At 43.8% G+C, this 22,896-nt stretch overlaps 1 protein-coding gene and 1 pseudogene across 10 annotated transcripts in view; both read left to right on the plus strand.

The window, feature by feature from the left end:
- SENP7 (SUMO specific peptidase 7) overlaps positions 1–22,896 on the plus strand; it is a 215,885-nt gene that overhangs the window by 83,287 nt on the left and 109,702 nt on the right. For 4 of the 9 annotated variants that reach the window (XM_080655696.1, XM_080655698.1, XM_080655697.1 and 1 more), the window contains one exon: positions 21,236–21,433. The exons of the other annotated variants lie outside the window; for them this stretch is intronic. In XM_080655696.1, the coding sequence (XP_080511822.1) occupies positions 21,236–21,433 (198 nt within the window). The remainder of the gene's footprint in view (positions 1–21,235; positions 21,434–22,896) is intronic. 9 annotated transcript variants of the gene reach the window in all.
- On the plus strand, positions 6,697–8,341 carry LOC308242617 (E3 ubiquitin-protein ligase MGRN1-like; annotated as a pseudogene). Its single transcript has 2 exons — positions 6,697–7,544; positions 7,612–8,341. The product of its transcript is annotated as an E3 ubiquitin-protein ligase MGRN1-like (transcript).

Below are 22,896 nucleotides of genomic sequence, written 5' to 3' on the forward strand. Positions count from 1 at the left end.
GAGGATCAGCTGTGTCTATGATGGGAGAACTTCTGTGCTGGAGACACCCTTATGAGATAAGACTTGCTTCAGTAGGGCTTTGGTGCTCATTGCGTCTGCCCCCTGAGTGTGTCCCTTATCGATCTGAGGAGTTGTAATCTGGATGGTCCCACTCGGAGGTGCTAATTTAGCCTCTGCCTGAGGCCACCCAGCAGGAGCTATGGAGAGATCTGCAGATTCCTCTTTGTTTGGGTTTTGAAGGTGCCCAGTTGAGGCCCAGCTGTGAAGCAATGCAAGCTGCTGTGGGACCTTGGGCCTTCTTTTGGATGTTCTGGGTCTCACTGACTCAGCTGCAGTTTGTTACGTAAGTTTAGAATTCAAAGGACCAGGTCATTCATATGCAAAAGCCTCTGCGCTCAGCTTGGATGGGTCAGAGTCTCAGGGTGGAGCAAACAGCAATGGCTTTGTTGGGCGGGATCTCAGGGCGGAGCAAACAGCAATGGCTTCCCGTCAGCCCTGCCCTAAGAGGCCCTGGGTCTCAGTGTCCCGCAGTAATCACTGCAAGCACCTCTGAGAGAAAGCCGCCCTCGAGTTCTGCCCGCTGCCAGACAGTCCAGTTTCTCCCCGTATGAGTCTGGATCCCCAGTGTCTTACCCAGAACTGGAGTTCAGAGCAGTCGGGAGCTTTTGTCTCCCTCCCGCTTGAGAAAGCCAGCTGCTCACTCAGTTGCCAGCCCTCTCCGCGCATGCGCCTCCGTACTTCTGCCTTCCGCAGCTCCTGTGAGTCTCAGTGTGCTTTTCTGTTTCCTTCTAGCTGTAGTATTTCCACTCAGCCAGCCTTCCTGTGGTTCTGGATGATGTCCGTTTTGTCTTTTAGTTGTAGTGTTGAAATTGTTGTGTGAGGCAGCAGTTTAGGTGTTTACCTATGCCGCCATCTTGGTTTCTCTCTGAACTTTGTTTTTCTTTGAAAGTAATTATTGAGCTTTTCAACTTGGGTTGGGCAAAATGGCTACTGCAGAGAAGGGTGGCAAGAAGAAGAGGGGCTGTTCTGTCATCAACGAGGTAGTGACCAGAGAATACACCGACACTCACTAGCGTATCCATGGTTGGCTTTCAAAAAGCGTGTCCTTTGGGCACTCAAGGAGATCTGGAAATTTTCCATGAATGAAATGGGAACTCCAGATGTATGCATTGACACCAGGCTGAACAAAGCTGTCTGGACCACAGGAATAAGGAATATTTCATACTGTATACAGGTACAGTTGTCTAGAAAATGTAATGAGGATGAAGATTCACCAAACAAATTCTATACATTGGTCACCTATGTCCCCGGCACCACTTTCAGTAATCTATAACCAATTGATGTGGATGAGAACTAACTGCTGATTGTCCAATAAAGTTATAAAACTGCACAAAAAAGGTGATTATTGATAAGGAGTGACTTATTTCTGTCATTGCTATGTTTTATATGCCTTAGAGCTATTTTGTCCCACCTTTTCTACATTACTCTCTTGTTTGATTGACTTTAAAAAATATATATTTTTATTGATTTCAGAGAGGAAGGGAGAAGAAAAGAGAGATAGAAATATCAATGATGAGAGAATCATTGATTGGCTGCCTCCTGCATGGCCCCTATTGGGTGGGGAACGAGCCCACAACCTGGCCATGTGTCTTGACTGGGAATCAAACCATGACTTTCATAGGTCGATGCTCAACCACTGAGCCACGCTGGCCAGGCTCATTTTACTTTTTGATACCTCCACATTTCATCAATACCCTCTACCTTTGGCATAGTGGTGTCTAAGGAATAACTGAAAGTAAAAGGAACCCAGAGTTGCCCTTTCATTCCCTTTCCTGTAGTGTGTCATCATTTCAGTGTAAGTAGTTGCCTAATACCAGAAATTAACACAAGTAAGAACGGGTATAGTAGAGTACCTTGGTTATTTGTGTTTCATAGGCTGGTATTACTTTTGTGTGTGTTGGAACCATTTAATGGTTCAAATGAATATATAGCCTTTTAGGACTTACAGTGCCTCTGCTTGTCTTGATCTCACTTTGAACCTCACAGAACTCTCACACATGGTGAGTCCACCAGAATTTTCTCCTCATGGACATCTTAAGTACATATTGAATGGAGCAGCCGGGAATGGTGGATATACGTATTATGAATATCTTCTCTGCTCATGTGAATGCCTCTTTGTCCTATGAATTTTACTTGCAAAACACAAGTTCAAAGACAAAATTATTAAGAATTTCAAAATAGCAACAGGAGACCTTTAAAACAAGTGTGGGGCTTTGAGGTCAGGGCCCTTTATACTGTTCAGATTGCATGAAGCTGGTGCTGGATGCAAGTGAAATATAATGGAAATGGGTACTAATAGCAGCTTCAAAGGAAAAAGATTATATTCAATAGGTGATAAAGAAACTTGAAATATAGTAGAGCTGAAATTAAGTATGTGTTATGGACTGAATGTGTGTGTCATCCTCTTTCTTCCCCCCAAATTCATATGTTAAAATCCCAATCCTCATTGTGATGGTATTAGGAAATGGGGCCTTTGGGAGGTGATTAGGTCATGAGGGTGGAGCCTTTATGAATGGGATTTATGCCCTAAAAAAAGAGACTCCAGCCCTAGCTGGTTTTGCTCAGTAGATAGAGCTTTGGCCTGCGGACTGAAGGGTCCTGGGTTCGATTGCAGCCAAGGGCACATGCCCGGGTTGCAGGCTCGATCCCCAGTAGGGGACGTGCAGCAGGCAGCCCATCAATGATTCTCTCTCATCATTGATGTTTCTATCTCTCTCTCCCTCTCCCATCCTTTCTGAAATCAATAAAGAAATATATTAAAAAAAAAGAAAAGAGACTCCGGAGACCTCTCTTATCCCTTTTGCCATGTGAGGACACAGCGAGAAGATGGTTTTTTATGGAACAGAAAATAGGCTCTCACCATACACTGAATTGACCGATCCTTGATCTTGGACTCCCTACCTTCCAGAATTGTGAGGCACACATGTTTGTTGTTAAGCCAACCAGTCTACGGTATTTTTATTATAGCGAAAGTACTAAGACATCATAAAAAGGGACTAAGGCAGAGATATGCAATTTATCCTGTTAACTATATGCATTATTGATTAAAAGTATTCAGTTGACTTAAAGTCCAAAGCAAGTATTCCTATGGGTTAAGTATCAGTGTTTTAAATTCACAGAATCAGCTACAGTACCTTTCTCATTCAAAAGATGCTTGCTAACACATTTGGTCAGTTGCCAGGTAACAAATTCCTGTACTGGGAAGATGGTGTCCAAGGCAGACTATAGTAATGATTATTTTTTAGAGCCCCTGAAATTATTCTAATGGATTTTTCAATCCAAATTTTAGCAAAATGTACTTGTATAAATTAATAAAAATGTTAGTCATTTGATTATTTGTGATTTGGCTTTGATGAAGAAAAGTAATAAGGTAGATTCATTTTCTTTAGGTAATAATATTTTTGCATGTTCCTAATGACTTTTAATTACCTTTATTGATGTATAATTTACATTTAATAAAACGTACGCATTTTGTGTGTATATTTTGATGAATTTTAACAAATTAGCACACCCATAGTACCACCACCACAATCTATGGAATATCCATTATGTTAAATACTTTCCATCTGCCTTTTCCCACTTCTCCCCCAGCCCACCCACTTCCAACTTCAGGCAGTCACTAATATGATGTCTGTTACCACAATTAGGTTTGTCTTCCTAGAGTTTCCAATATATAAAAACATAGTATGTATATTCTTTTTGTATCTGGCTTCTTTCACTGAGCATGCTTCGGAGATTTGTCCATACTGTTGGACGTATCAGTAGTTTATTTCTCTTTATTGCTGAGTTGTATTCTATTATATGAAAATACTTTATTTTATCTGTTGCAGAGAAAAAACTTTTCCTCTACCCTCTTAGGTTCTATGGCTGGGCCTGAGAATTAAACTGATAGAAGACAGATTAACAGGAAAAAACATACACTTTTTCTTTTTTAATCCTCATCCAAGGATATTTTTTCTATTGATTCTCAGAGAGAGTGGGAGGGAGGGAAGGAAGGAGGAGGAAGGAAGAGGAGAAGCAAGAGGAGGAGGAGGAAGAGAGAGAGAAACATTGATGAGAGAGAGAGACACACACACACACACATACATCGATTAGTTGCCTTCCACATGCCCCCTGACCAGGGATGGGAATCAAACCTGCAATCGAGGTACATGCCCTTGACTTAGAATCAAACCTGTGACTCTTCAGTCCATGGGCCAATGCTCTAGTCACGGAATAAAACTGACCAGGGCAGCATACACATTTTATTCAATACTAGAGTCCCGGTGCACAAAATTTGTGTGTGTCAGGCGGGGGGTGTCCCTAAGCCCAGCCTACGCCTCTCGCAATCCGAACCCCTCGGGTAGGGTCCCTAGGCCTTGCTGGCAATCAGGACCTATTGGGGCTTTCCTTCTCCCAGCTGCAAGCAGCTGGCCCCGCCCCCGCCGCTGTCACTGCTTGCCATCTGTGTGGCACTGCTCCCCCCCGCACTGGTCACCTCCCTCTGTGGATAACAGGTGTGGGTGCGATTGCTTGGCTGGCATGGGCCTCCCTCTGCGGGGCAATCACTGGCCAGTTCCGTACACCCACCATAGTGTCGTTGGCCGGTGGCCTGGGCCTACCTCTGTGGGGTGATCGATCGTGGGGCCCCAAATCGATCACTGCACAGAGGGAGGCCCCGCCCACCTGCCACAGTGCTGCTGGCCTGGTAGCCTGGACCTCCCTCTTTGGGGCAATTGATTGCGGGATTGGCCAGCAGAGGGAGGCCCTGCCCTCCTGGTGGGGCTCCACGATCAATTGCCTTGCAAAGGGTGGCCTGGGCCTCCCTCTTTGGGGTGATCGTGGAACCGCCCCCCAATTGATCGCCCTGTCGGCTGGTGGCCTGGGCCTCCCTCTTTGGGATGGTCGATCATGGAGCCCTCCCATCGATTGCCCCGCAGAGGGTGGCCTGGGTCTCCCTCTGCAGGGCGATCGTGGGGCGATGCCGGGGCCCCCCGACTAATCGCATCACAACCACCTTGGCTGGCCTGGTGCCAGTGTGTGTCATAGCGTGGTCGTCCAGAAGGTCGTTTGGATGGTTGTGCTGTTCGGTTGTTTGGTCAATTTGCATATTACACTTTTATTATGATAGATTTTTATGTGCACACAGAACCCTTGTAGGAGAAATGAAGACATAAAGATGTGGTTAGGACTGAGAGCTTACATGCCATTTTATTTTATCTTATTATTATTTAAAATAACATATTTTTATTGATTTCAGAGAGGAAGGGAGAGGGAGAGAGAGAAATATCAATGATGAAAGAGAATCATTGATTGGCTGCCTCCTGCATGCCCCTAACTGGCAATCGAGCCTGCAACCCCAGCATGTGCCATGACCGGGAATCAAACCATGACCTCCTGGTTCATAGGTCAATGCTCAACCGCTGAGCCACACCAGCCGGGTTTATATACCTTTAAAAAAAGTTTTTTATTGAATTTATTGGTGTGACATTGGTTAATAAAATTATATTAGGTTCAGGTGTACAATTTTATAATACATCATCTGTATATTGTATTGTGTGTTCACCACCCAAAGTCAGGTCTCCTTTTGTCACCATTTATTCCCCTCTTTACCTTCTTCTACCTCCCCCCTTATATACCTTTTTAACAAAGAATGATAAATTTGTGAAAAAACAAAAGAAAAGGGTTTATGTTTCTAGGTGCAGTAAATTGTAAAGTGACTAGAAATATACGGGAGAAACGAATGGAAGATAAGGGTTATTTTAGTAGATTTGTTTGTACAATTTCATTTTAGTGTTGTTTTCCAGTCTCTAGTGATAAGAATGTCTTCGTGATACAGAGAAGGCACTTTGTCATGGGAAATTTTATGGCTGGCTTTCAGGTAGAAATGGGAGGTCAAAGAGCCCTTTCTGCACACTTCATAATACTAAAGGGATTGATACAACAAGAGGATATAACTGGTAAACCAGGGGTCCTCAAACTACAGCCCGCAGGCCACATGCGGCCTGCTGAGGACATTTATCCGGCCCGTCGGGTGCCGCTGCCTGTCCTGCTTAGCAGCCGACTCGTCCCAGGCCCGCAGTGCGCATAGGAATTAGTTCATAGTTTTTTTTTTTAAACTATAGTCCGGCCCTCCAACAGTCTGAGGGACAGTGAACTGGCCCCCTGTTTAAAAAGTTTGAGGACCCCTGTGTAAACATATATGCACACAATACAGGAGCATACAAATATATTTAAAAAAACTTATGGAAGATTTTAAGGGAGAATTGGACAGTAATACAATCATAGTAGGGGACTTTTACACCCCACTGACATCCCTGGATAGATCTTCTAGATAAAAATATTCAACAAGGAAACAGTGACCCTAAATGACACACTAGATCAAATGGAATTAATTGACTTTTACAGACATTTCAACCCAAAGCTACAGAATATACACTCTTCTCAAGTGCACATGGGACATTTTCAAAGATAGATCACATGTTAGGACCAAAATGAAGTCTCTATAAGTTAAAGAAGATTGAAATAATATCAAGTAGCCATGGGCTGGCATCCGTGTGGCCTGGTCCAGACCACGTGTGTGTAAAGATGCAGCTGCTGCTGCCCCTGTCCCACTTGGTCCTGGCTGGCCTGGCACAGCCTGGCCCGCTGTGCACCATGGGCTTCATCCTGAGCCAACGCATTGTGGGCGTGGAGGATATCGACTTTCAGGCAAACTCAGCCTATTGCTATCCCCCAAAGTGCGGAAACTACTTTGCTACATACTTTTTCATGGGAGGTGAGAAGTTTGACACCCCCCCCCACCCTAAAGGTTATCTCTTTGGAGAAAACCTGGATCTGAACTTCCTGGGCAATCGCCCAGTCCAGTTCCTTATGTCACCCCTGCTCCCCATGAACCGGTGAAGATGTTAAGGAACCTAGTGAACATCTGAAAGGACTTGATCTGGCTCGTAAGGTACAAAGATTGTGCCAACAGCCCCACCAAGGACAGCAAGAAGCCCCATGTCCTCTACAGCCTGGAGTTCACCTTCGATGCCGATGTCCGGGTGGCCATCTCCATCTTCTGCTAGAGGCGGTGGAGGAGTTTCTCAGTGGGATGGCTTGTACAGCCCCCAAGGTCCTAGCCTGCAGTCGGAGACTGTCCACTATAAGAGGGGGGTGAGCCAGCAATTCTTCCTGCCCTCCTTCAAGATTGACTTCTCAGAGTAGAAGGACGATGAGCTGAACTATGACCTGGACCGGGGAGTGTTTCCAGTGGTCATCCAGGCCGTGGTGGACAAAGGAGATGTTGAGGTGACTGGCCATGCCCACGTGCTATTGGCTGCCTTTGAAAAGCATGTTGATGGCAGTTTCTCTGTGAAGCCTTGAAGCAGAAGCAAATTGTAGACAGGTCAGTTACCTGCTGCAGGAGATCTATGGCATCGAGAACAAGAACAACCAGGAGATGAAGCCTTTGGACGAGGAGAACAGTGACAACAGCAGTGAGTGTGTGGTGTGCCCCAATGGCTTAAATGCTCCAATCAGAAGACACAGGGTAGCTGAATGGATAAGAAAACATGACATATATATGAGACCTGCGGAACATGCTGATCCTGCCCTGCTACCACCTGTGCCTGTGCAACTCCTGCGCCGACATGCTGTGCTACCTGGCCAGCAACTGCCACATTGGCTGGCTGCCTTTCCGGGCCCTTTTGCAGATCTGGGCAGTGAGGAAGAAGCCAGGAGCCCTGTCCCCCTTCTCCTTAAGCCCCATTCTGGCCCAGAGAGTGGACTACGATGAGCACTTTAGCTTGGACAGCATCCCACCGGGCTATGAGCCCATCTCTCTGAGGTGTTCAACGGCCTCCGGGCCATCTCCCTAGCCCTCCCCTCAGACCCCCTTTAAGAAGAGATCACCTACCCGGGTGTCTCGGCTGGCCTGTCCCAGGTCAGCTGCCCTCTTTCTGGGCTTGATTGCATTATGGAAAGCAGCCACCAGAAGGGCAAGTCGAGGAGCAAATCCCCAGACAGCACCCTTCTGTTCCCATCGTCCCCCATCCACAAAGAGGATGAGGAGAATCTCTCCCAGAACTTGGACGCCCCTCCCCTGCTGAGTGGGGCTGGGCTGGTGTTGAGCAGCTTTCCAGAGAGTTTCCTCACGGAGGAGGTCATCGCTAAAGCAAGGGAGCCATATACACTCCACTGAGAACGTCCTCCAGGATGGCAGCCCTGAGCCCTGCGGCTGCTGCCAGCTTGGCCCACCTACCGACATCTACCTTCCAGCTCAGGGCCCGACTTCTGTTCTGTTGGCATAGAAGAGTAAGCTGGAAGGCCCACCTCCAGGAGACGCCAGTAGCCTCCTCACCACTGGCCCCATGTCGCCTGTTGGTTGGCCCCTGTCCTGACATGGAAGCCACTGACTGACTCAACTCTGAGAGTCTGGTCAGGCTGGCAGCATGGAACCCTCAGCTCCCCAGACTTTGCCAAGGGGCTGTCCCTGGCCTCTCCTATCCACACACCCTTTATAGCCACTGCTTCAAGGGGCCCTGCGACCCTTGATTGAAGAGCACAGTGGACTGTCCCCTCTGAAAAATCCTTTTATTCTGCGGTATCTATATTTAAATGGTACAAGATGAAGAACAGCCCCTTTCTATCTCAGGCACTGAGCTCTGGGGTTCCCCTAAATGCCTTGTTGGCTGAGTGGCTGGGGCTGGAGGCTGGCCACCCACATGTCCCAGCCAGTGGATGGGGGTTGATACCCTGAGAACTAAGCAAACCGGTAGGAGAGAATTGACCCGTGGGTGAAGTACTGTCTTCACAGGAGGTATTACTGGGGGGCTTGTTGTTGGGGAAGGAAAGGAAGTGGGGTCCGAGTCACAATCAATGAAGGAAACAGTGCCTACGCCCTTCCCCTATGTGCGTGACCTGGCTGGCACTGCTGCTTTGTGTCATCTGTTGCTTCACTCTCTCGCTCAGGCCCTTTGGTGCAGGGCTGTCTCCTATAGCTCGCAGCCCTTCCATACGGCCCTGCCTCTGCGCAGCCTGGGTTTCTGCACTTGAGGCCCGAATCTGGTTTTGGGTCTGGGTCTTCCCGGGGCAGATGTGCAGATGCACAGTCTGTTGGCAGCAGTTGGTCTAGTGGCCCCTCTCCAGTTCCTGCACCTCTCAGAGGTCGCTTTGCACACGTCCTTAGACCCCCTCCAGGTGGAGGGGCTTCCTCTCAGCTTGTCCGCCCACCTGGGAGGGACCTGAGCAACTTCTCTGCTCCCTCTGTGCCATTTAAATGTCACTTTGTGTTTCTCTTTGATATGTTATGTCTGGGGCTCATGTGAAGGGTCCCACTTGAAGTGGCTTCATCTTTTTCTTAAGATAAACCACCTGGGCATTAGAAAAGCAGAGGGGGTATCTAGCCCTGGCACAGCAGAGCACAGGCTACCCAAGCAGGGACCTTGGCCTGGTGGGTGGGTGGGTCTGTGCTGCTCCCCAGGGGGCCAACACTTTTGGGCCTTGGATTGGGGGCTGCAGAGGAGCTCACTTTCTGAGGATGATGGTTCCAGGGTGGCCAACAGCTGTCCACAGAGCTTTCACACAGCTGGTGGCTTTGTCCAGTAGGGTTTTTGTTCTCTCTCCTGTGGGCTGTGAACAGAGTGCTGCCTTATGCACAGCTCTCGGCCACACTCAGGCCACCTTCCTCAGCCACTTGGCTTCCTGTCTCCCCTCCCCTCCTGCTCACTGGCATGCTCATGGTTTCACATGTGCACACACACACACAGGCTGGCTGTCTCCCTCTCCTCACCCTCATAACCCACCAACAACCTGGCCTCTTGCCACGGGCATTGGTGCCAGTACTCTGAAGGACAGGATGCAGACTGCCCTATCCTGGACTTACCTAGTACACATGCTATCATTTGATGTATTCTGATTGGCTAGTTTTTGTTCATTTTTACCATATATTTATAGTAATAAAATCATGGAGAAAAAAAAAGTCATATCAAGCATCTTCTCGGATCATAATGGCATGCTATCAGAAATCAACTACAATAAAAATATTCAGAAACATTCAAATACAGGGAGGCTAAATAGCATGTTATTAATGGATGAGCTACCAAAGAGATCAAGAAAGAATTAAAAAACTTGATGGAAACAAATGAAAATGAGCACACAACAACCCCAAATCTTTAGGACACCGTCAAAGCAGTCCTGAGAGGAGTGTTCATAGCACTATAGCCCTACCTCAGAGACAAGAAAAACTTCTAGTAAATTATCTAACCCTAAAAATTAAAGAATTAGAAAGAAAACAACACAAAAAGCCCAGGGTAAGTAGAAGGAAGGAAATAAAAATGATTAGAGTTGAAGTAAATAACATAAAGACTAAAAAAACAATACAAAAGATCAATAAAACCCAGAGCTGGTTCTTTGAAAGATAAACAAGATTGATGAACCTCTAGCCAGACTCATGAAGAAACAGAGAGTACCCAAATAAACAAAATCAGAAATGAAAGAGGTGAAGTAACAACTGACCTCACAGAAATACAAAAGATTGTAAAAAAATACTATGAGCCCTAACCGGTTTGGCTCAGTGGATAGAGCGTCGGCCTGTGGACTGAAGGGTCCCAGGTTTGATTCCGGTCAAGGGCATGTACCTTGGTTGTGGGCACATCCCCAGTAGGGGGTGTGCAGGAGGCAGCTGATGGATGTTTCTCTGTCATCGATATTTCTGACTCTCTATCCCTCTCCCTTCCTCTCTCTGTAAAAACATCAATAAAATATATTAAAAAAATACTATGAATGACTATATTCTAACAAACTGGACAACCTGGATGAAATGGAAATATTCTGGGAAAAATACAATTTTCCAAAACTCAGTAAGGAAGAATCAGAAAACATGAATAGTCCAATAACAACTGATGAATAGAAGCAGTAAAAAAAAAAAAAAAAAAAAAAACTCCCAGCAAAAAATGAACAAACAAAAAAAAAAACAAAACAAAAAAACTCCCAGCAAACAAAAGCCCTAGTTCGGATGGCTTCACAGGGGAGTTTTACCAAACATTCAAAGAAGAACTAACACATATTTTCCTCAAACTACTCCAAAAAATTCAAGAGGAAGGAACACTTCCAAGGTCTTTTTATGAGACCAGCATTATCCTAAGTCCAGAACTAGGTAAAGGCACTACAGAGAGAGAAAATTACAGGCTGATATCCCAGGTGAACAAAGGCACTAAAATACTCAGTAATATATTAGCAAATTGGATTCAGCAATACATTAAAAAGATCATACACCATGACCACGTGGGATTTATTCTGGGACTGCAAGGCTGGTACCATATTTGCAAATCAATAAATGTGAAAGCACTAGCCCATTTGGCTCAGATGGAACATTGGCCTGCAGACTGAAGGGTCCCGGGTTCAATTCTGGTCATGGACACATACTCGGATTGCGGGCTTGATCCCCAGTAGGGGGTGTTCAGAAGACAGCCAATCAATGATTCTCTTTCAACATTGATGTTTCTATCTCTACCTGTCCCTACCTCTCTGAAATCAATAAAAAGATATTAAAAATAATAAATGTGATAAATCATATAAATAGATTGCAAGACAAAAAATCACATGTCCATATCAATTGATGCAGAAAAAACATTTGACAAAACCCAACACCTATTTTCCATAAAAACTCTCAGCAAAGAGGGAATAGAGCGATCATACCTCAACATAATAAAAGCCATAAATGACAAACCTACAGCCAACGTCATACTCAATGGGCAAAAACTAAAACCTCTTCCCCTAAGAACAGGAACAAGGCAGGGATGCTTACTTTCACCACTCTTGTTCAACATAATCCTGGAAGTCCTAGCCATAGCTATCAGATAAGAAGAAAACATAAAAGGCATCCAAATTGGAAAGGAAGAAGTAAAACTCTCATTATTCACAGATGACATGATATTGTACATAGAAAACCCTAACCTACCAAAAACTACTAGATTTAATAAATGAATTTGGCAATGTAGCAAGATATAAAATTAACCCCCAGAAATCTATGGCATTTTTACCCACCAATAATGAACTCTCAGAGAAACTAAAAAAGCATTCCCATTTATTATTGCAACAACAACAAAAAAAATTAAGATACTTAGGAATAAACTTAACCAAGGAGGTAAAAGGCCCATATTTAGAAAACTACAGGACATTGAAAAAAGAGATAGAAGAAAATATAAACAAGTGAAAAAATATACTGTATTCATGGATTGGTAGAGTCAACATCATTAAAATGTTCATACTACCCAAAGCAATCTATAGATTCAATATAATCCCTATTAAAATACCAATGGCATATTTCACAGACTTAGAACAAACACTCCAAAAATTTATATGGAACCAAAAAATACCCCGAATAGCTGCAGCAATCTTGAGAAAGAAGAACAAAGTGGGAGGGATCACAATTCCAGATATCAAGTTATGCTGCAAAGCCACTATAATAAAAACAGCCTGGTACTGGCAAAAGAACAGACATGTAGACGAATGGAACAGAACAGATAACTCAATCATCAGTCCTAGCCATTACATTCAGTTAATATTCCACAAAGGAGGCAAGAGTATACAATGGAGTCAAGACAGTCTCTTCAATAAATGGAGTTGGGAAAATTGGTCAGATACATGCAAAGAAATGAAAGTAGACCACCAGCTTGCACCATACACAAAAATAAACTCATAATGGATAAAAGATTTCAATGTAAGATGTGAAACCATAAAAATCTTAGGAGAAACCATAGGCAACAAGATCTCAGACATCTCTTGTAGCAATATGTTTACAGACACATCTCTGAGGGGAAAGGAAACTAAGGAGAAAATAAGCAAATGGGACTACATCAAAATAAAAAGCTTCTGCACAGCAAAGGAACCATCAATAAAATGACAAGTGAGCCCACTACATGGGAGAATATATTTGCCAATGATATATCTGATAAAGGGTTAATTTCCATAATATACAGGGAACTCATACAACTTAGCAAAGGAAGACAAACAATCCCAATAAAAAATGGGCAAAGGACCTAAATAGACACTTGTCCAAAGTGGACATGCGGGAGGCCAAAGAGCCATATGAAAAATGCTCGAAGTCACTAATCATCTGAGAGATGTAAATCTAAATGACAATGAGGTATCACTGCACACCTGTCAGAATGGCTATCATCAAGAAATCAACAAATGACTAGTGCTGGTGAAGATGTGGAGAAAAGGAACCCTAGTACACTGCTGGTCAGAATGTAGACTGGTGCTGCCACTGTGGAAGTAGTATGGAGTTTTCTCAAAAAATTAAAAATGGAACTCCCATTTTGACCCAGTGATTAAACTTTTAGGGATGTATCCCAAGAAGTCAGAAACACCAATCAGAAAGAATATATGCACCCCTATGTTCATAGAAGCGCAATCCTTTATAATCCTATATAATAAAGAGGTAATATGCAAATTAACCCTCATGCCCTCACAAGATGGCTGCCTATGACCAGGCCGGAAGGGGGGTTAGTGAGGGATGGCCAAACGACTGAACAAGCAGGCTGCATGGGGTGACCAGACCGGCAGGGGGGTTAGTGAGGGACAACCAAACGACTTAACAAGCAGGCCAGCGGGGGGGGGGGGGGTGCAGTTGGGGGCAATTAGGCTAGCAGGGGGGGCAGTGAGGGGTGACTAGGCTGGCGGGGGGGGGCAATTGGGGGCAATCAGGCCAGCAGGGGTGGCAGTTAGGGGCAACCAGGCCAGCAGAGGAGGGCAGTTGGGGGTGACTAGGCCAGCAGGGGGGCAGTAAGGGGTGACCAGGCCGGCGGGGGTGGGGGGCAGTTAGGGGTGATCAGGCCAGCATGCAGAGGCAGTGAGGGGCGATCAGGCCGGCAGGGGGGTCAGTTTGGGGTGACCAGGCAGGCAGGCAGGCAGGTGAGCGATTAGGAGCCAGCATCCAGGATTGTGAGAGGGATGTCCCGGGGATCGAGCCTAAACCAGGAGTGGAACATCTGCTGAGGGGTCCCTTGGAGAGGGTGCAGGCTGGGCTGAGGGGACCCCCCTGTGCACGAATTTCATGCACCGGGTTTCTAATTTACAATAGTTAAGAATTGGAAACAGCTCAAGTGCCCATTAACAGATGAGTGAATAAAAACCTGAGGTACATTTACACAATGAAATACTATGTAGCTGTAAAAAGGAAATAACTTTTACCATTTGCAACAGCATGGATGGATCTGGAGAGCATTATGCCAAGCGAAATAAGCCAGTTAGAGAAGGATAAGTGTCACATAATCTCATTCATATGTGGAATCTAATGAACAAAATGAATTGCTGAGCAAAATAGATCCAGAGTCAGAGAAGCACGGAATTGACTGTCGAACATCAGAGGGAAGGCAGGAAGGATGGGTGGCAGGGATGAGATCAACCAAAGAACTTGTATGCATGTATGCATAATCCATGGACACAGACAATAGGGTGGTGAAGCCTTGGGGTGGGGGTCAGGGGCTGGCTGGATGAAGTCAATGGGGGAAAAAGGGGACATATGTAATACTTTCAATACTAAAGATTAAAGAAAAATAGAATAGTCTTAATTTTCTGAATGCCAAGAATATATATTCATTCCACTTGTTGATTGATAGGTTTTGGTTAGGTAAACCTGAAATGTTTACCAGTCTTTAAAAAAAATAGTTGACATTTGGCTTTATATAAATAGTGCTTGCTTAGTATAGAAAATAGAAAATAAAGGCAAGTAGAAAACAGAAAATACAGAGATAATCAGCTATTCTTAAAATTTAAAGTAGAAGATTTTAAGAGACTAATTAATATTCCATGGTTAATTTAATCATTCTGCTATTGTTGGCTAATTATGGTTGCTTTAGCCTGTTGCCTTTATAAATAATACCATAATGTATGTTTTTGTGCATAACTCTATCCTATCCTATCTAATAAAAGAGAAACATGCAAATTAACTGTACCTCCACTATGCCCACAAGCCACACCCACCAGCCAATCAGGAGCGAGTATGCAAATTAACCCAACCAATATGGCGGTGGCCATGGAGCTGGAGCAAGCAGGAGGCTTGCGTTTCCCCCAGCAATGGAGGAAGCCAAGCTTCCCGCCTGCCCTGGCCGGCCCTGGCCTCTGCTCAGGCTACAAAGTTTCAATTATAGAAGATAAATAAATCCCAGATACCAGGGCCACTGCTTGGGTCGCCGGGAGGGGGTGTGTGTGGCTGGCCTGCAAACCACCACAGGCCCCTCACCCAGGCTGCCCCATGTCCCAAGGGAACCCCTACCCTGATCCGGGACACCCTTCAGGGCAAACCAACCGGCCTCCACCTGTGTACCACACCTCTATCCTAGCTAATGAAAGAGTAATATGCAAATTGACCATCACTCCAGCACACAAGATGGCTACCCCCATGTGGACACAAGATGGCTGCCACAAGATGGCCAGCAGGGGAGGGCAGTTGGGAAGGACCAGGCCTGCAAGGGAGGGCAGTTGTGGGCGATGAGGCCAGGAGGGGAGGGCAGTTGGGAGGGACCAGGCCTGCAAGGGAGGGCAGTTGGGGGGGACCAGGCCTGCAGGGGAGGGCAGTTGGGGGGGGCCCAGGCCTGCAGGGGAGGGCAGTTAGGGGCAAACAGGCTGGCAGGGGAGCAGTTAGGCATCAATCAGGCTGGCAGGCAGAAGCGGTTAGGGGCAATCAGGAAGGCAGTCAGGTGAGCAGTTGGGAGCCAGTAGTCCTGGATTGTGAGAGGGATGTCCGACTGCTCTTTTAGGCCTGATCCTACTGGGATCAGGCCTAAACGGGCAGTTGGACATCCCTTGAGGGGTACCAGATTGGAGAGGGTGCAGGCTGGGCTGAGCACCACACCCCCTCCACCCCCGTGCACAAGTTTCGTGCACTGGGCCTCTAGTATTTCATACTTTTCATGGTACAGGATTTCAGACATGGAATTATTTTGACAAGAGTATAACAAATACTCATAATATTATATCCTTAATCTAGTTTCACCAGTTAATATTTTTCTACATTTGCTTTCCCTTAGTTTCTTCATACATTTATGTAAGTGCATATCACGTATCCTATATAATAAAAGGGTAATATGTAAATTGACCGAATGGCGAAATGACCGGTTGCTATGACATGCACTGACCACCAGGGGGCAGACGCTCAACGCAGGAGCTGCCCCCTGGTGCTCAGTGCACTCCTCCAGGGGGAGCGCCACTCAGCCAGAAACCGGGCAAGCATAGTGGCGGTGGCAGGAGCCTCTCCTGCCTCCAAGGCAGCGCTAAGGACCAGCGTGCTGAGCAGTAAGGAGCAGCGAGCAGGCGGGTGGTAAGGAGTGAGGGCTCCTGGACTGCGAGATGGCGCAGGCCGGGCTGAGGGACACCACCACCCCCTCCGAGTGCACGAATTTTCATGCACTGGGCCTCTAGTACACATATATTACACATTTTTTGGAATCATTTGAAAGTAAGTTGCAGACATCATGACACCTTACCTCTAAATACTTCAGCCTGCATTTTGTAACAACCAGGTATTCTCTTACATAAATGCCACAATAAATTGTGAAGAAATTAATGATTTCATATTATTATCTTACATTAATTCTAGAATCAGAATTCCATGAATGTCCTCCAAATGCCTTTTGTTTTATTTTTGAAATCTAGGATCAAATTAACATTCTTGCATTATATTTTTTGGTTATTATGCCTCATTATTCTTCTAATCTTAGAACAGCCTCCCCCATCTCTCTCTTCTTCTCCCCTCCTCTCCTTCCCCTCTTCTTCTCCCTTTTTTTCAACCATGACATTTACCTTTTTGAAGAGTTCTGGCTAATTGTCTTTTAGAATGTCCTACATTCTAGATTTTTATGATTTATCTGTGATTGTCCTACTAATTAGTTTCATGTTAGATTTTTTTTCCTAATTTCTCCCCATCCCCACCCCAGTTTCCCAGGCCGGCCATGGGCCTGCGCCTGCGCCAGTCACTTCCTCTCATGTTACATTTTTGCAAGAGTACTTCATAGCTTATTGCATCATATCAGGAATACATAATGTCTGCTTGTCTTGCTGTTGGTGGTCCTGTATTTCATCAGTTGGTTAATATGGTAGCTGCTGGATCTCTCTCCATTGTAAAGGTGCCTTTCTCCTTTGTAATTAATAATCACCTGTGAACCTAATTATCTGTTTGCATTGTGCTGACACCAAGGTGGCTGAGCACTGATAAAAAGAAGTTACAAAATAGTATATTTGTGGCATTATAAATTCATGATTATTGATATCACTAGATTCCTAAACTGCAAGATAATCTTTTTGTGCTTCTCTAGCCAGCTTGTGTTCAGGGACCTCCCCACAACAGTGATGATTTGAAACCTTTTCTTTTTTCAAGCTTGTTTTTCTTTAGCTCTCATATCACTTTGGAAAGAAGATTTTGATTCCTTTTCCTTCATGCCCCTTCTCCCATCACAAATCAGAATGGTGGAACAGTTAAAGTGCTGGCAATAGAGTTGAGAGTGTGTGGTCTGGATCCCACTTTGCCTACTCACCTATTTAGTTATTAATCATTCTGTTTGGTCTTCTCAATTGCAGAAGAAGAGTTACTATTGTACCTCATAGAGTAGGTGTGAGGATTAAATGAAGTAAGTTATTGTAAATGCTCAGTATAGTGCCTGATATATAGTGCATGCTCAATAAATATTAGCTCTTCTTTTCTTTTTCTTTTTAAAAAAAATCCTTACCCCAGGATATGTTCACTGACTTAGAGAAAGGAAGGGAAAGAGAGAGAATCATTGATGTAAGAGAGAAACATCAATTGGCCATCTCCCATACACACCCTGATTGGGGATCGAACCTGAAATCCAGGCATGTGCCCTGAGTGGGAATTGAACCCACAATCCCCTGGTGTATGGGATGATGCTCCAATCAACTGAGCCACCCAGCCATGCAAATATTAGCTCTTATATCATTTCTTAGGAAACTGTTAATTATTCTGTTTCCTGTATCTTCAACCTCTCCCACTCTGTTCACCTCTTCCCATAAGCACTTATGCAGATATGTTCTATCTTAAGCTAACTAATCAACCAATTACTAAGAAATCTTTCCTGCACTTCACATCTGTCTTCAGCTTTTGTCCTGAATCCTCTATTCACAGCCATATGTCAACTGCTATATTTTTTGTATCCCTTTCCTCCTTTTCCTTTTACTTATCCCATTGTGTTCTGATCCCACCATTCCACTAACCTACCCCAGATAAAGTCACCATCCTATATAATAAAGAACTAATATGCAAATGGTCATCGTGCCCTTGCACCCTCGCGCCGGGGCCGGGGGACCTGAGGCTGCACCCCCCGCCCAGTGGGGCTTGAAGAGGGACCTTAGGCTGAGCCCCCTGCCCTGCAGGGCTTGACAGGGGTGGAGCCAGCTGGGTCTGGGTCTCGCGAGATTTCGAGGCACACGCAAGTAGGCGGGGACTTGGCTCTGTGTCCTGCGGTGTGCCCATGACTCTGACAGGAGGGAGATTTTCATATACATTTTACTAATTTTCTTCAATCTCTGACACTTCTATTATAGAGAAAGGGCAAATAGCACTATTAAAATATTTTCTCTAATTAATTCCCTTTTAATGTGCATGGATTTCGTGCACCGGGCCACTAGTTATGTATATAAATCCATTCTTATTTCCCTAGACTTTAGTGCTCACATTTCCTTTCTTCGTAGAAGATCAAAGTGATCTTTTAAAAATGCATTTATGATCTCCTCATTCTTTGTTAAAACTAGTAGGTTTCTACTGTTGTTGACGTAAAGTCTCAAATCCGTAATATAGTTCACCAGGTTCCACCTAACTGTCCATCCTTGTCTTGTATAGATTTCCTTTTCACTCTAAGCACTTGAACCAGGTAAGTCCTGTAATTTCCTTAAAACAAACATTACTCATATCAGAGAGCCACTTGCATTTTGTTTCCCCTTTTGGAGAACTCTCCATTTTCCACCTGCTTCTTTTGGGTAGTACCTCTTCTTTGAGGTTTCAGCTTCAAAGCCATATTCTCAGTAAAACCTTTCCTGACTTGGTTCAGATCAAGTGCAGCCATCTGTATTTTTCCTTCATATCACTCATTACAATTGTAATTAAGTAATTAATTGGGTAATTCTTCTCTGGAATGTAAGCTCTCTTAAGACAGAACTATAACCATCTTGTTCATTGCTGAATCTCAGATTCTAGAGTTGTTCTGCTAGCAGGTCTTTAGTAAGTCTTTGTTGAAAGAAGAATGCTTTTTATTTATTCAGAGAAATGCCACTCATCTCTTTATTCCTTAACAAGAATTCTAAAGATTAACATTTTAAAATCTCAAAATGTTTGGAGTCTCAGTGCATTCTGTGGAGGTCCCCTGAAGACTGATAACCCCCTCCTTCCAGATGGTCTGAATATATAGACCCAAGTGGCTGCTGCAAACAAGTTATTTATTTGAGATCTTTTTTGTCTTTAAAATATACTAGAGGCCTGGTATATGGATTTGTGCACCGGTGGGGTCCCTCAGCCTGGCCTGCACCCTCTCGCAATCTGGGACTCCTCAGGGGATGTTGGACTGCCAGTTTCTGCCTGATTTCTGCAGGCCCTCAGTGGATGTTGGACTGCCGTGGGGATCGGGCCGAAACTGGCAGTCTGACATCCCCCAAGGGTGTAGTATTGCACCAAGCGGCAGGTGGCCTGGTAGGAGCCCAAGCCGGGCCGGGTGCTGTGCTGCTCCCACTTATCCCAGCCCTGCTGTGCAGAGGCGGGAGAGGCTCGCGCCACCGCAGCTGCACTCGCTTGCCAGCCTTGCGCCCAGCGTCTGAAGCCCCACGGTCAGCTGAGGAGTGCTCCCGCTGTGGGAGCACACTGACCACCAGGGGGCAGTTCATGTGTTGAGCGTCTGCCCCCTGGTGGTCAGTGCGCATCAAAGCGACCGGTCAAATGGTTGACTGGTCGAACAGTCAACTGGTCACTTAGGGTTTTATATATATAGATGAGCACTTGCCCTGGCCAGTGTTCTCAGTGGTTAGAGCGTCCGTCCATGCACCGAAGGATCTGGGGTTCGATTCCCAGTCAGGGGCACAAACCTGGGTTGAAGGTTCGATCCCTGGCCCCAATCAGGGTGTGTGTGGGAGGCAGCCAGTTGATGTCTCTCTCTCTCTTTCTCTCTCTATATATATCTTCCTCCTTCCTTCCCCCCCTCCCTCCCTGTCTCCCTTCCACTCTCTAAAAATCAATGGAAAAATGTCCTTGGGTGAGGATTAATAACAACAACACAAATACATGAGCATTTTGCTTTCTGATTCTTAATATTCATGTTTGTTAATCAAACAAACAAACAAACAAACAAACAAACAAACTGGTGCCTAAAACTGGTACCAGGGAGAATAATATGATTAAATATTTCTAAATCTTTCAGCCATTCCTCATTTGACATTGTTTCAAGTCTACTTGGTAGTCTGTTTACACTACTGCAAAAACTATATTCCATGGTTCCAGTATTATCAGCTCAATGATGTATTGAATGATTCATGGGCAAAACGTAATGAGGCAAAATGCTGGAACTGCCTGCAACCATGGCAAGTGCCCTTGATCAGAATTGAACCCAGGAACCTTCAGTCCGCAGGCTGACGCTCTAACCATTGAGAAACCATCTAGGGTGCAGTTTTACTTTTGAAATTGGTATAGGTACAATAAAAGTAAATGTTTTAAATTGACCTATTTTAAATAAAGTAAAATTAAATCTGTATTTTAAGATTATATAGGCTTAAGACTGTAGATGATCTACCATTGCACCTTTAGTTTTAACAATGTTTTCCAAATCAGTAAATGCTAAAAGAAAAAAAATTTTAGTGCAGAAAGTTGTTGCCTCTGTGATGATATGTGCAGACGTGTATTGTTGTTCCACTAACAGTGAGAATAGACACAGATGGGTTATCAGGAATCCAACAGCTGTACAAGGTGTGTGACTACAGTTATAGTATAACAGACAGAATTCTGAAGACAATCCCAATTTAGGTGAAATAGGCTTTACTTTTTAATGTATATTTGAGAGTGGTTAGGCAAATTTTTTACTTATGATGTTTACTATTCTATTTAATTGCTTCAAGAACTGAAATTTAGAATTCCTGGAGGTTTTCATTTGTTATTATTTGTGATGCATTCATGTATTATACAATGTTTAGTGTTAATTATTTATGTGTGTAACAGGCAACTCAAAGTTATGTTGACGAATGTCCTATGGACGGATTTAGGACGAAAATTCAGAAAGATTCTACCTAGAAACGATGCTAATTTATGTGATGCCAACAAGGTGCAATCAGACTCATTGCCTTCGACATCTGTTGACAGCCTAGAGACATGTCAAAAATTAGAACCTCTCCACCAAAGCCTTAAATTATCTGAAAGGTATGTTGTTCAGTATTGATTTTGTTCAGCTTACCACATTTAGAAATAATTCCAATAGTCTTAAAAATAAGATTGTTGGAAATGATCTTTAAGAAAATCTTCATATGCAGGTGCACCCAATTTGTAGCAAATCTTAAAGCTGACAATCTTAATTCACAAACTTAATGTTAGTTCCATACTTGATTAAATAGATTGACAGAATTATTTTTAAAAACAAGTATCAATGCATTTAACTTACTTATAATTTGATAAACATATACATATTTTAAGATTCATATATGATATAAAATGAAGAGATGTATACAAATAGGTAATGACCTAGATTAAATAACATTTAAAAGATATGATAACATATCTTTTCTATTTTCTGCATTTTTAACATACTTTTTAGATATTATTTAATCTAAGTACTTACCACTTAACTTTGTTGAACTTTCTTTTATTTTACATGCTGTTTTTTGAAAAAAGAAGATGATATTGAAATATTACCACCAGGTTTTTAATATAAACATGCAGTTTAATTTTGAAAACTAACAAGACCAGATTTGTTTTTTATTTTTTAAAACAATTATGTATGGAGTTTGGGGCTGAACATTAGGAATTAGTTCTGGGAATTTGTGATCTGTAACATAATATTTTTAATGTGTTTCCATGTACAGTTTTAACCCTTAAGTGAATAGTTTTTGGGGGAGGTACTTTGCTTGCATTTAGACTAACCTATCATTAGCTACTTAGTGCTTAGGTTATATAGTCTGTAATTGAATGACACTCTATAAGAGTTTTAAGTCAAGATCCAGATAAAAACCACTTTCAACACAGTTATTTTAAAAATAAAAGAACTTTGTCATAACACCTGGACATAATATTCTACATTAATTTAGAAAGGACACTTCTCTTAAAAAAGGCGAAAAGTTTAAAAAAGCAAGTAATGAGAATTTCCTTATTAGGTCATACCTGATATAAATCTAACTTTCTAAAGCACACTAAGTCTTAGACAGCTTAGCTTCAGTAATTCATAAAGCAGTTTGTTCTCATTCTTCTGGATTCTAGCATTTTCCTTTATAGTATGGGTGAATTATTCTCTTATTGTTCTGATAGATAAAGAGGGTAGTTAAAGGAATGGCCCTTATAATCCCTGAGATTATTATTTTTTAAATTAAAAAATCATTATTGTTGAAAGTATTACAAATGTCTCCTGCTTTCCCCCATTGACCTCTTCTAGCCCCCTCCTTCCATGCCCCCTCCCGACCCTACCCCAGGCCTTCAACACCCGATTGTTTGTGCCTGTGCTTTAATATATTCATACAAGTTCTTTGGTTGATCTCTTCCCCTCAGCCTACCCTGCTTTCTCTCTGAGATTCCACAGTCTGTTCCATGCTTCTATGTCTCTGGATTTATTTTGTTCATCAGTTTATTTTGTTCATTAGATTCCACATATGAGTGAGATCATGTGATACTTGTTT

Source organism: Plecotus auritus (genome assembly GCF_963455305.1).
Source record: "Plecotus auritus genome assembly, chromosome: 2".
In the NCBI taxonomy this organism is placed as follows: Eukaryota; Metazoa; Chordata; class Mammalia; order Chiroptera; family Vespertilionidae; genus Plecotus; species Plecotus auritus.